Raw genomic sequence first — 15,022 nt, forward strand, 5'->3', positions numbered from 1 at the left:
CTCAACCTGCCAGCTAATGATGTTTTTTGGACAAGCCGCAACCAACTGGTGCTAATGTTATAACCAGTTGTATATGGAAAACAATTGTAATTTCTGGTGAACTATTCTCATTCTATGCCTCTTTTCAGCTTTACTACACACGAGCAGCCCCTTTTCACCTCCTTTTTCTTGGAGCAACCTCTTGACGAGTACATGCTTGGTAATGTTTTTTACCTCCAATTTTGGTACTATGAATAAAATAGACAATTTTTTCTAAATGCAGTGGTTACCTTATTCTTTTCCCAAGGTGCATAATTGTATTTGTACTGTTTGCTAAATATATTTCTGCATATTTTGAAAAATTTATGTTTTTTTACTTAAGTGCGCCACTAACTGAGTCCCAGGGCCAATTGTTGTTTTATATCATCTCCCACACATAAGCGAGCACCAAATATTTATGTATACAAAACCTTGTTTCTCCATCAGGTACGGTATTTTTGCGGCCACCATCATTGCTGGAATCAGACTGCCTGGCCTTGATGTCCAGCTCCTTCAGACTCAGCTCATGAGCCAAGAGTAGTTTATTCTCTGCTAAGGCTCAGTCAGCCTCAGTCGTTTTGGCTTCCCTCTCGGTCTTTCTCTCTTCAGCCTCTATTTTTAGTTTGGCAATCTTTAGGTTGAATTCTCTCTCCTCCCTTGTTTCCTCACCTCCATTGGGGTTAGGCCATGGGAGGAGAGACTGGTTCCTGCTCTCACAGGGATCCGAAATCCAGGGGTGTCCACTCAAATGCTGCAGGTGGTTTCTCAGAAGAGCCATTTTCAGGCTCCCCCATCCCATCACTTTTAATTATTTATTGAATGAGTTTTATATAGCGCTGGCTAGACCCAGAGGTATCAGAGCGCTTTACATATGGAAACAGCAAGTTGTAAGTTACTAAATTTCACATAAGTTACAGAATGCTTACATAGTCAAGACAGGAGTTACTAGCGAACACAAAATTCAAACCCCAAAAAGACCAAGAGAGATGGAAGTCCACAGGGAGGAGACTGCAGCAGAGTAAACAACGAGTCAAATGTCAGAAGTCCGGCTGGGTAGGTGACGGCCATAGCGGTGAGCCGGAGCCAGTCTCCCCTACAGCTGTCGGTGCAGCTCCACCGGGTATCGGCCATGTAGCTCAGGCTCCGCAGGGTTAGAATGAAGATCACGAAGTGTCCAGCGGTCTCGAGTCAAGAAACGGGAGAGTGGAGATGACGAGGATGGCAGGATAGGAAAGCGTATGGAGCTTGGAGGCCATCTTACAGTCAGGCAGGTAGAGTCAGTTGGACTCCGTTACTCTGCAGCTAGGCTTGCCTCACATTCTGTGGTTCGTTTACTCAGCTATGCCATTAATCCGGCTAGAACATCAGGACCCCCTCATCCAATGGGACGTCTTCTCTCTCAAGTGGAAATACCTTTGCGGGTGCCATTTTGGGGTCAGGCTCGGCGAGTTCGATTTAAAAGAATTTGCCAAGTGTGATGGGGGATAAATTTAGGCGCCAGCAAGACTTCTGAACCAACATTGGGATCGCAAGTGGCTGTTTTCCACTCCCACACTCACCGCCTCTGAAGCGCGTCCACTGTGTAGATTGAGATTGGCATACCATGGCACTTTCTCTAGACTCACTTTCCGCACGCAGTATTAGGCTGGCTGAGAGACTGAGCACAGATGCCATGTCAGGGTCAGGCACAAAGGTCAGGCTGTCCATCACCAGCTCGCGGCGGCTCAATTTAAGTCCCAAATACACTAAAACTATTGACCTACTATGGCAAAACTAGCGTTTCCGCCAAACGGGGTCCCACTAAGTAATGATCAGACTGGAGGCTGGATCGGTTCACCGCCATCCGATCTCCGGGTCCAGACCTCTATCCGTTCCCTTTACTACTTACTGTCCAGGGTGTGCCAGCTATGTGGAGGTCACAGCGTCCGTCCCGCCGGCCTCGCCACTTCCCCGCGGCCCCTCTGTGCTCGGCCTCAGCCTCCTCGAAGGTCCCGGGCCTCGCGGCACGCTCCAAGGCCTTCGATCACTTTTGAAGTGCCATCTTGAGGGCGCTTGACCTCCGCCGGCTCCCCAGGTCAGAGCTTGCCCCCGTCGCTCCTGTGGGTGCTTGAGCTGTCTGAAGCAGTCCTGCTCGTCAATGGAGTTACCGGACCAGATTCAGCCCGCTCACAGGACCCAGCCGACAGTAATTTACGACGATAGACTCGGATCCAGCGCGGAGCTCCGGGCTCACGCATTCCCTCTCCCCCTATAAGAGATACTTGGAGAGAGCTCCTGCCCAGGTCCTCAAGGCCTTTTGAAATACCACCTTCTTGGTGGCTCTCTGGGCAAGTACCCTCATCTCCTTGCAGATGTTTTTCAACTGAGCCACTGTGTTACGTTCCAGCCTGGCCAGCTCAAACTCCATTGTTCCAGTTGCAGAACCAGCCGGAGCCATGATGTAGAGGATTATTCAAAATGCAAAGCAGGAAAAAATGAAAAAGAAATTGAAACCGTATTGGATGTGGATGGGTAGCGTATACCTAGTTACTGTAGGGCACTGCACAAACACAAGTCATATCCTCACCACTGACACCAATGTTAGAAATTGGGTTTCTGGTTGGCAGAGGTATGCACCCTGTCCAAGCAGGAACAACAATCCTAGTCAGGGTAAGTCACAACACACCCTAAATTATCCTGTGCTCGCCCTCTGGTAGTTTGACCCAGAGCAGTCAGTTTTAACTTAAGAGGCAATGTATAAAGTTATTTGTGCATCACTTACACAATAACACAGCAAAAACAACACAAAAAGACTCCACACCATGTTAGTAAAACATATATTTTTTTAAATGAAACCAGACCAAAATGATAAATATCCAAAGTGTAGAAGCAGAGATATGAATTTTTAAACAATAAATGTAAAAATAGCAAGAAGCCAGAAGTGCTTAAAGTTGATTATTAAAAAAGAAGAAGCCAGAAGCACTTAAATGGGTTACCTGTTCACGCTAGACCGCGTCAAATTAAAATGTTAAGGCCAACTGCGATGGAGCGTGGGCCTACTACAGGGACCTACTTGTGCTCGCTAAACCAAAGTACCTTGATCCTGGATTTGTTGTCGTTGACAATGAGGCGAGGTGCAGCCTAAGCGATGTGTCGGTGTTGAGCCACGCAGGGGACGAGGTGGTTTTATTTTCTCCCTGCAACAGCGGGGATGCGTCGGTTCTAAATGCGAGGCTGTGGTTCCAGATGTGATGCGCAGCTGCTGCTGCTGAAGTAACAACACAAAAAGATGATGGACGGAAAGCTGAACATTGTCAATCATTCACCCCCAGTACAGAGATCTGGGCCTAAATCCATCATGTGTTTGCTCACCATACCATTCCAGTTTGGGCTGAGCTATATGCAAATCAGTCTTTACCCTGTTCCACATGGGAACAGTCCAGCCCGAACTGCCAGGCCAGGTACTCCCTAGACTGGATACAAGCATTCTTGGGCCTGTTTTGGGGTATCACCAACATCAGCCAGGCTAGCTTGAATCCGATGGCATAGTGAACACTGGACCCATGTCGAGGCCTACCCTTCTCACTTGGGGTGACTCTAACAACACAAAATTATTATTATTATTTTTTTTTTTTTAAACCGTTTATTACAAAACTAAAAAAATATACAAAGATGGGCCTACAATCTTCCGGCCGGCCGCTAGCGGACATAAGGAGCATATGATACACATTGTAGAGCGTGTGTTGCGGCTGAGGAAGATGCACAGGAGTTAGCAGCGTTGATAGCCACACCATCCGGACCCCACTGTACAGGTTTCATTTTAAACTGAAAGAACAACCAGAAAAACAAACCCACAAGGCAATCCACAATCAGAAATAGCAGCATGTGCTCCCCTGAGAGGGGGACCCTACCAGTCCATAGGAGTATCAAGAAGGGGAAGGGATCAGGAGTAGGGCTGGGTAAACTCAATGCCCGGAACAAGGAAGATGGGTCGGCTAAGGGGACGGGGCAGGCGACGGATCGGGCAATAACGGCGGAGCACAGATTCCCCCGCGGTAGGCGTTCCAGGGGCCCCATACTTTCACCCATGTCCCAGGCTTACCTCTCGCCACATACACCACCTTTTCCCGAAACATGCACCAATCCATATGTTCCTTCCAGGCCGAGACAGTCGGGGACCTCTGGGATCCCCACAATTGAGCAATATCGCGCTTGGCCACCATATATCCCAGAGTCACCCACCACGTCTGTGGCGCCGAGTAGTCGGTAGGTTCCCACACATTCAACAGGCATCTCCTCGCTTCGGGTAGCAGCACCACATGCGTAACCACACGCAGGACCTCATGCACACCACGCTAGAATCGCTCCACCTCCGGGCATTCCCACAATATATGCAGAAAGGTCCCCAAAGCGCCACACCCACGCTTACACAACCCGTCCACAGCATAGCCCATACGCAGGAGCCTTGGCCCCGTCATGTAGACTCTGTGGAGTATCTTGAGCTGGACGAAGCGAAGGCGGGCCGGTACGGCCACCTCTTTCGGAGAGGCCACCGCAGAGGTCCAGTCCTCGTCGTCCAGCTCCAGTCCATCGGCAACCCAAGCCTCACGAAGGGCAGTCAGCAACCCCGAGCGGTCATTGATCAGTTTTTTGTAGATCAGTGAGATCGTGCTGTCCGGAACGTGTCCATCCAGCACTCTATCCTCCAGGGGGGAATACTCCGGGATGGATGCAACGTCCGGGAAGACGGAGCCCAGCGCATGACGGATCTGCAAATACCGAAAGTACTCCCTGTCATGCAACTGGAATTCCGTCTGCAGCATCTCGAACGTTTTAAATTCTCCCCTCGTCCATAGATCCCCCACTTTGCTAATGCCTATCATGTCCCACTTCTCGAAGCCCTTCGAGGTCCACAGGGAGCCCAACTGCTCGGACGCGTATAGTGGTGAGGCCCGGGTCAGACGGTCCTTCCACCCCATCGCCACATTAGCCGCGTGCCACACTCGCACCATGAAACGCATGGGGCCGGTCAGCCGAGCGTCGGGCGCGCTGGAGTAGAGCGCTCGATTATAGTCCCCACCCGGGAGTAGCATCTTATCCATTTCGAATGCCGGGTTTAAGGCAGGCCCGTACAGGCCGTGATTAATCGCAGCCAGCTGGGAGGCCCAATAGTACCGTTTGATATCCGGGAGGGCAATCCCTCCGTCATACCATGGGAGCGTCAGCTTCGCCAGGGTGATACGCGGCCTCCCGTCCCAGAACAGGCGGCGCTGCAAACTCTCCACCTCGCGGAAGTAGCGCGCTGGGACGAGGTCCATAGTATTCTGCAAAGCGTACAGGAAACGCGGCAGAGACATCATCTTAAACAATGCCGCCCGGCCGAGCGGCGAAAGCGGCAAGCGCCGCCAGCGCGTGACATCCTCCTTCAGGCGCTGGAGGCGGGGAAGCAAGTTCCGATCATACCGGGCCTCCGGGTCCAGAGTAATGAAGACACCCAGGTACCGAAATCCCTGCGGGGCGATCTGGATCGGACAGCCCCGCGGGAGAATAGGAGCCTCCCCAGAGAGAACATACACGCACGATTTAGCCCAGTTGATGACAAGGCCGGAGTTACGACCAAATGAATGCAAGACATCAACCAGTACTATCAGTGATTTACGTGGGGAAGCTAGGTACAAGAGGATGTCATCAGCGTATAGGGATACGCGGTCCTCATACTCGGGGGTCCAACGGAGACCACGAATAGAAGGTTCCCACCTCAGCCACTCCACCAGGGGCTCCAAGGCAAGCGCAAAAAGGAGCGGCGATAAGGGGCAGCCCTGCCGCGTGCCCCGGCCCAGCTCGAACGGAGCCGATACTCTACCGTTCACCACCACCTGCGCCAATGGGCCCGAATACAGCAATTTGACCCAACTGATGAACCCTGCGCCAAAGCCAAACTTCGCAAGCATCGCCCAGATGTATGGCCATTCAAGCGTGTCAAACGCCATGGTGGCGTCCAAGGACGCCAAAATGGCCGGCTCCCGTATGTACTGAACACATGCGAGCATCCCATGTAAACGCCGCAAGTTGAGGGCCGTGTTACGATGGGGAATAAAGCCGGACTGATCCTGGTGAACCAGGTCGCCCACCACGCCGACCAGCCGATTGGCCAGGACCTTGGCGAGAATTTTGGGCTCCGCGTTCAGTAGCGAAATGGGCCGATAGGATGTAACCCGGTCCCGAGGTCTCCCCTCCTTGTGGATAACCACGATTGTAGCCAGACGCTGGTCCAGCGGGAGGGAGCCCACCGAGTGAGCCTCCAGGAACATCGATCGGAGATGCGGTGCCAGCGTATCCGGTCGCAACTTGTACAACTCGATGGGGAGACCATTAGGACCCATGGCCTTGCCGGAAGCGACCGAACGTATGGCAAGGGCGATTTTGTCGGAGGTTGGAGCGGCGTCCAACGACACTCTGTCCTCCTCCGAAAGGGAAGGCAGCGCGATATCCCTGAGCAGGGCACGGGAATCCTCTTCAGAGCGGGAAGACACCGGGGAATACACCCCACGGAAATAATCCGCGAAGCAGGAGACAATTTCTTCCGGCTCAGTAACACACACACCGTCCGTTTTCTCAATCAGCGGGACCACACGACTCGCTCTCTCCTTTTTGTCCAACCACGCAATCAACTTACCAGCCTTATCACCCACATCATACAGTCTCCCCTGTTGTTCTCTACTGAGGCCCCTGGCCGCCTCTGTGACGAGGGCCCGATAGGCCGCTTGCTTGAGTTGGAGAACATGTAATACGGCATCCGTCACCCCACATTCTAGATTATCCTCCAACTCGGCGATCTCAGCTTCCACCCGGGTCACCTCCTCCCGCTCGCGCCTCCGGGTGTGGGAAATAAGGGACAGGGCCTCTCCTCGTAGTACTGTCTTGAATGCCTCCCACAGTGAGACAGCCGAAGGCACGGACCCCACATTCTCGTCAAAATAGCGCTGAAGGGATTTAATCAATTCGGCGCGAATGGTGGGGTCGCGCAGGTACCAGGGATTGATCGGGACCACCCTACCCTCACCCCTCGGAAAAAGATCCAGGTGTAACAGGAGCGGGGAATGGTCCGAGATACCCCGTGCCAAATGGCGCACCTCTCCCACCCTCCCAACATAGGCCGCCGGGACCAGGACATAATCTAGTCGTGAGAGACTACCATGGGCCCCCGAATGGAAGGTATACTGTAGCTGCGTGGGATGTTTTAAACGCCAGCAATCCACCAATCCCAAAGTGTCCAATAGGCCAGATAGCCACGCTTGGGCCCGGGGGAGGTCCCTAGGGGGGTGACGATCCACAGTCCCGGAAACCACCGCATTGAAATCCCCCCCCACCACCAGAATCCCCCCCCGGAAGGCCAAGGAGGAGGCGCCCCAGGTCCGCAAAGGTAGTCGACTGCAGCCCCGGCGGGACGTATACTGACACAAAAATGACCACTTTGCCCTCCATCCTGCCCACCAAGACCGTGTAACGTCCCCTGTCGTCATGGAGCACCTCATCAATCTCCAACGGGAGTGAGTTCTTAACCATGATGCCCACACCCCTTGAGCCAGACGTGAAGCCCGAATGGGCCACTAGGCGATAGCCACGCCGATTCATGGCGCAGAAGGAGTTGCCAATGAGGTGTGTCTCCTGCAGAAAAACTACATCGGGCGAGATTCGCTTCAAGAACTGCAGGACCACACCACGTTTAATCCTGTCCCCCAGTCCATTCACGTTCCAGGACAACAGAGTAAGTTCCCTACCCCCCATCATAGACAGAAGCCACCATTTGTCCCCCCGAGAGCACTATAGAGCTAACACAATGATACTTTTGCCTTGTGGTAAAAACGAACAACACCCCCCCATCCCTGCCCACCCACCCCAACAAAACTCCCCCCTCCCTGCACCCCTGCATGAGCCCGAACAGCCCCCCCAACGTGCAGTGTGCCTGTCGCCCCATATATATGGTAAAACTAACTAAAACCCCTAGAGGAGGAAGGAGAACCCCCAGTAGACCCCGCACAACCTCCATAGGAGGGGAATTATACAGACAGACGCTTAATCGAAAGTGGCATCATTTTTGTCCAAAGTGAAGCCCAATATTACCCCCTCAATTCCGATCCAGTGTGCCGTCTCCCCCAGCCGCCCCCCCCCGCCCCCTCGATCACGATCCCCAGACAGAGAGTCCAGGCAGTCTCCGGCCGCTTCGGGACGATCAAAAAAGTGCGTGCGACCCTCTACCTCCACTCGCAGCTTGGCTGGGAAGAGCATAGCGTATTTAAGGTTCAGGTCCCGAAGACGGCGCTTGACGCCTAGGAAGCTCAGTCTCTGCCTCTGGACCGCTGGGGTGAAATCAGGGTAAAAGTTCACCTCCATATTGTCAAGCTTAACCGGCCCATGCAGTCTGGAGGCTTGCAGGATAGCGTCTCTGTCCCGAAAGTTGAAAATCCGGGCAATGAGAGGTCGCGGAGGGGCTCCGACCTTCGGCCTTCCCCCGGGAACCCTGTGGGCCCGCTCCACCGCGAAGAATTTACTCAGCCCCCGTGGCTGGAGATGGGTAGCGATCAGGTCCTCCACAAATAGGTCCGCCGCCGCTTCCTCCCGTCCCTCGGGCACCCCGATGATGCGGATGTTGTTCCTCCGGGCCCGACTCTCGGAGTCCTCCAGGCGCCGATCCATAAGCGCGCTCGCCTGACTAAGCCGGCGCACCTCTGTTTGTAGTGCCGCCACCTCAGTAGTAAGGCCCGATGCGGTGTGGGCCAAAGAATCAACTCGGTCGTTGGTCTTGGAAAGATCGGCCCTCACCAGGCCAACATCCACGAGGACCGAGTTGATCTTCTGTGCCAGTGTGTCGAACCGCTGGCCCACCGAGGCCTTCATTTTGGCAATGGCGCCCATGACATCCCGCAGAGTCAGATCCGTGGGCAGGTCCGGGGCATCAGGAGGGCCCTCAGGGGACTTGTGCGGTCCGCCGGGAGATCCCTTCTGGAGGGTATAGCGGTCCATATTGTTGGCCTGATGGGTGGTGCCACGGCGAGTCGACTTGGTCTTTGCCCGGTCTCCATCTTGTTTCGTGGCCATGGCCACCAGTACCCCGGTCGCACCAGCCACGTTGTGAAGGGCAGGCAATCAGGGCCACAGGCTCCGGGGGGGGCCACCCCAGATCGGCGGGGTGGGTCACAGCCGGCGGGCAGGCCGAGTCTCCCAGCGAGGCCACACCAACACAAAGAGCCCCGCGACCCAACCCTGCAGAGACGGCAAGGGGGTGCGAAAGCGAAAGCGAAAGCGAAAGTGCGGGGTACACGACTCGCCAGGCCCGGCCCGCCGCTGTTGTTCACTTTGTCACTGGGTCACCCCTCAGCGCAAATCCGGGGTCTGGCGAGGAGAAGGCCGCAGACTTCAATCGGTGCTCACTCTGGTGTCCGAGGTCCAATTTGACAACGGGAAACGGGTGCCACCTCAGCTCAGGCTCCTCACCAACACAGTCCCCTCATCCGAGACAGGATAAATTCAGGATAATCGTAGGAGGTTGCGGAGGTCCTCGGGAGCCTCGCACCTACGCGGCCATCTTGGTTGCGCGCTAGGCTCCTCCCCCACAACACAAAATTTTTGATGAACGGAATGGTGAACACTGTTAAACCTTCACCCCCAGTACAGAGATCTGGGCTTAAATCCATCATTTTTTTGCTCACAATGCCATTCCAGTTGGGACCCAGCAGTATGAAAATCATTCTTGACCCTGCTCCTCATAGGAACGGTCCAACCCAAACTGCTTGGCCAAGTCTTCCCTGGACCAGAAACAAGCATCATGGGACCAGTTTCAGGGTATCACCCTTCATCAGCCAGGTTAGTGTTTATCCAATGGCATAGTGTGCATGTGACATACATCTGGGCATACCCTCCCCATGCGGGGTGGCTATAACAACACACTAATATGATGAACGGAATGCTGAACATTGTCATACATTCATCCCTAGTACAGAGATCTGGGTCTAAATCCATTGTATTTTTGTTCACCATTCAATTTCAGTTTGGAACCAGGAATGTGCAAATCATTCTTGACCCTGCTCCCCATGGGAGCAGTCCAGTCCGAACTGCCAGGCCAGGTCCTCCCTGGAGCAGAAACAAGCATCTTGGGACCTGTTTCGGGGTATCATCCACTTGGTCCCGTTAAACTAAAGTACCGGCGACCCGGGATGTGTCTTTGTTGACAAGGAGGTGAGGATCAGCCTAGGAGATGCGTCAGTTTTCTCCCCACATCTGCTGCAATGCGTCGGTTCTGAGTGCCGGGCTCTGGTTCCGGATGCGATGAGCAGCTGCTACTCCCTCAGTAACAACGCAAAAAGATGGTGGATGGAATGATAAACATTGTCAAACATTCACCCCCAGTACTGAGATCCAGGCCTAAATCCATCTTTTTTTTCTCACTATGCCATCCCAGTTTGGAAGTAGGTGATATGTTGATTCTGATGGCCATGTACTGGTTCCGAAGGTGAATCGCCGGGTCCGCTCCAAGCAACAACAAAGATGCTCTGGTTCCGAGAACAGTGTGCTGGTTTTGTTCCACACAACGACGGGGATGAGCGGGCTCCGACTCACAAAAAAGGCGAACATGCACCAGTTCCGATGAGGATGCGTGGGTTCTGGCTGAAGAAGCACCTTAGGTCTCACTTCCAAGGGTTGCAGACTGAGAAGGCACTACTTGGCAGGGAATACTATCAGCTTGCAGAGCCCAGATGCAGGTCATGGAAGTCATTGATATCCCTGAGACTTGGAACAGGAGGCAAGCCAGCACGCCCTTGCAGTCACTCTGGGTTCAAGTGATGCAGCTCCAGTCCTTCTCACCCAGGCTGGAGAACAGCAGGCAGCAGGGCAGCTCAGCAAGGCAGGAGCACAGCAAGGCAGAGGGAATCCGCTCTGCCTCCAACAGGCTCCAGGAGTCCGTCGGGTCAGAGGGCAGATCATAATGTACAAAATGGAGGCAGTGCCTGCTCAGGCACTGCCATGGGGATTACGATGCAAGTTTCTGACAGCCTTTCTATGGCGGTCCGACCGCCAAAGACAGGCTGTCAGAAATGGACTTTGGGGGTCCCGGGCAGGGCCCTCGACCTCCGCGGCCTCCGCTATGAGGCCTGGACCCCCAAACATCCATGCATTGCGTGGCAGGCATCGCACAGTGCCTGCCGCACGGTGCATGGATGTTTACAAAGGGTAATTTTCCTACTGCTGCTTGTGCTGCAGCCCACAGCACAAGCTGAAATGGGAAATATACACTTTCCGACCGCCATGAAGGCGGTTGCATCCTAATTTGGGAAGCGGGCCCACCGACTCCCTGTCGGCAGTCCCGTTTCCAACCCAATGGCAGTTGGACGCTCAACCGACCATCATTGTAATGAGGCCCTAAGTTCTTTATCACTTCATAATTATTTGTATATGTTTTTTCAAATGTTGACAATATTTGTCTATTATTAGACATGGTCAACAAAGGAATTTGGAAGAAAAAACTTTCCTATTATAATTCTTTTACCTTAGGCTTTTTAAAATCTGGCATAGTAAGCACTGCTGAACAGTCCTGAAATGGCTTCTCTTGGAAAAATACTCTGCTGATAATTATTACTCATTTAATGGTGTGTAATTGGTTAAATTATGGCCCACTGTTGTTGAGAAATGATGCATCCAGAATTTGTCATTGGCATCACGTGTACTATTTAAGGCACCACCAGTTTTTCTATTGAGAAAATAAAATCTTCAAAGAAGCAAAAGAACCAGTTTTCTCATTTAATATATTCACACTGGAACATTTTCAAATCTATTTCGGTTTAGCTTTAAAGGCATAGAGAATTTTCAAAATGAAACACCTACATTTTCTTTGCAATACTTTATTGTAGATCCATAAGGATTTCAAACTTGAAGTGCACTGGAAAGTATTTAGATTTGTTCAGGGGCTATCATTTCTCATTTTCTTTTAAACAGGAGTATAAGCAACAAATGGAAACATTTGACGAGAGTGTTGCAAACATCACCACCTGGATGAATCGAACTGAACTACTACTGGACGAAACTGAGAAACAAAAGCCTCCGAAGAAAGAAGAGACACTGAAGGTAGCAAAGGTACTTCTCTTTAAAACAATATTATTCATGTCACTCTCTCCATGTTTCTCTGGGTTTCTTGATTGTTTTAATTTAATATTAGAGTGTAAATCACGATATATGAAAACAGGATATTTCCTGAGGATTTAATAAAAGTGAAGTCTCCTCATTGCTTACCTCATGGAATTTGTTCAGAGTTACTATTATGCAGCGGTGTGCTCAATGCCACTACCCACTTGTGAGCACACTGAACATGGTGTTTGAATAGAACTATAGAGTGGTATGACATGCCTTCAGCGATACATCAAGCTGAAGCCTATTTGTTTTAAAGCAATGATGCAGGAGTTGGCTAGTGGCTGGTTTTCCATCATCTGAACCATCCTCATGGTTGTTCTATGAGTGTTTTTGTGTGCAAGTTTTTGACATTGCAATTGGAGGTTACTTTGGGGGAGATATCTGTAGCTCTGATTCCTCTAGCTGATGTTCACAAGAAGGTCCTTGTCAGTGCCACAGAAGTGAAGTGTGTTTTAGATGTTGAATTTCTATTGAATCCTTTGTCTCAACTGCCTCTGGGGGAGGACCTTGGTTCTATTTGCTTCTAGTTAGTCATGAGTTAGATAGGAAAACAGCTGTCCTCCCACCTTTCGAAATAAGTAGAATACAATCAAACAAAATTGTCCAAATTGGAGTTGTCCTAACATAAGAATGACTCATGTCAACTTGTTTCCTCCTTTGAGCAAGTGAGCCACTTTACAATCGTTGTGCATTAAAGACCCCGTTCAATGCTGCACGCCATTCAAGTTGGAGAGGCATGGGTACTCAAGTAGCATAAGGGTGCACTTTTCCAGAGAGGTCATAAGGCTTCAAGCAGATTGATTTCAGAACACAGTGTCATTGAAGCAATAATCCAAATACACTACTTCCATTATCCTGACAGAGTGTAGGCCTGGCTTATCCTGGAGGTTCTGCTTAGCCTAGGTGACTATTTCATAAGGTTTCTCTTGAATATTTGATGCAGTAAATAACTCGTACATTTCATGTGGGCCATCCAACTTCCACATTTTGTTTTAGAAATTCGAATATGACTGTTGCATTCATCGAGCCTAGCCACACGAATCAAAGATCTTCTTGAAATAGACTAAATTAGGAGTGTCTCAAAAGGGGATAACTTAGTTAATGCAAAATATTTTTAATGCAAAATAGCCGTGTAATGTCATGAGCTTCCAGCTGTTAGACTAAAGCTATCTTCTCTACATCCTATGAAATATAGTGGAGAGTTCTACTCTCCCATCTGCAAATAGATGTAAGGAATGTTCACAAACATATGTAGGGCATTTAGGTTGAAGTTTGGCACCGTAGGCTGATTTTATTTTAGTTTTCCTCCTGTCAATATACTTCTTTCAGGAGGATCACTAAAAACCAGCCCTTGCAGTATATTGCACTATCAGAGGCAGGCCAGCTTCACAATACAATGAGAAGTAGTTCTGCTTCATTCAGGGATCCACAAACTGAACTGAATCAGTGAAAGGACATTAAAAAAAATTCAACTTTGTGGAATTACTTTCCGTTTATGCTCAACATTTTTATCTAAATGAGACATGGTCACAACCTGATGGTACTTTGGTGAATGAAATTCATCCTTCTCATGGCCTAACGCTGGTTCATTTGGTGCCTTGCTGTAGCTCGTCATGGGTCTATTTCCTATAGTGGGATCTCCAACCTTTGAGGAGATGACCTCTGTCTGTAGCAAATGGTATGATTTGTCCATGTGTCTAGGGTACCTTGACTGTAGTGTGGTGGTGGCGTACCACCAGCTGTTTAGGGCTGCCCTTATTTCTAAGTGGCCACAAGTAAGCAGACTGCCTAGATTCCACACACTGGCTGTTTTGCGATTGGAAGACGTCCCATTACTCAGACAAAGGGTCATCGGGCAGGAAATTAAAGTGCACTGCAGCCGAGCTCTCGCAGTTTAACCTCTGTCGCTTGCTTCCCTGAGTGACAGCTTCCCCTTTATTAATCACTATTTAAAAAACTTTGCAACCCCCACATTTCTTGAACAAGTCCTCTTTCCTTAAGATACGGCATACAAAAGAAAAATAACCTCCTTGCATAAAAGAGCTCCAGGGGGAGCCCACTGTGTATAACCAGATGTCCCCTCTGTGAGTGAGAGCCCTTTCCTTTTTTAGGTAAAACACTTAGTTGGGCCACTATATTCTGGTCTCCATTCCCTGACATATTAGGGACCCCAGTGTATGACAATTTCTGTGCTTGATATTACAGTGATCAGTTAGCTAATTGGGAAGATAGACTTTGGCACGGTAGTGAAAAAGATTCTGTCTCCCCTTTATAGTGTAACTTGGACATTGGTGGCTCTAATCACAAAGTATTTTTGACAGTAAACTTAAGTTTTGGGTGAAAATAACCTTTTTTGAGTACGTCAAGAACTCATAAATGTATTTCTGGCAAGCGTAAATGGATTTACTTCTGTCAGTTTCTCCACAACGAATGCATAGAAATCCACGGTACTAAATCCTACCCACGGTGTTGGAAGTGGGTGTTAATAAGGTGTGGTTTGCCTTGTAACGTAATTGTTTGGCCATTAACAATCTCTACTTTGTTCCTCTTTCCACCCGGGAAATGATTGGAAAGTTACTCTAGCCAAGGACTGGAGTAGCTCTTTTTCCCAGGATTGGAAAGTGAACAGATCACCCCCACGTTTGGTTGAGGTGTAGGCAGAGATGTCTCTAGGGTGGTATGACCAGTGTAGCCGCACCTGGCACTGACCTGTTCGGGTGCCATGTTTAGAAAAACCTTATGGGTTGGAAAGCACCTACGGCAGTGGTCCTTGTGTGTTGGACAGTTTCCAGGCAGCAATAGAAATGTCAAGATCACTCGTGATTCAAGTTCCTGCTAGAGA

The 15,022-nt window shown here is 50.5% G+C and overlaps 1 protein-coding gene across 14 annotated transcripts in view; it reads left to right on the forward strand.

Annotated features, from left to right (window-relative positions):
• DMD (dystrophin) overlaps window positions 1-15,022 on the forward strand; it is a 7,596,173-nt gene that overhangs the window by 3,430,209 nt on the left and 4,150,942 nt on the right. For 12 of the 14 annotated variants that reach the window (XM_085622447.1, XM_085622454.1, XM_085622458.1 and 9 more), the window contains one exon: window positions 11,989-12,126. In XM_085622447.1, coding sequence (XP_085478573.1) covers window positions 11,989-12,126 — 138 coding nt within the window. The remainder of the gene's footprint in view (window positions 1-11,988; window positions 12,127-15,022) is intronic. The other 2 variants (XM_085622449.1, XM_085622463.1) reach the window with 1 other exon arrangement.

This window comes from Triturus cristatus, chromosome 8, assembly GCF_964204655.1.
Source record: "Triturus cristatus chromosome 8, aTriCri1.1, whole genome shotgun sequence".
NCBI classification, from domain to species: Eukaryota; Metazoa; Chordata; class Amphibia; order Caudata; family Salamandridae; genus Triturus; species Triturus cristatus.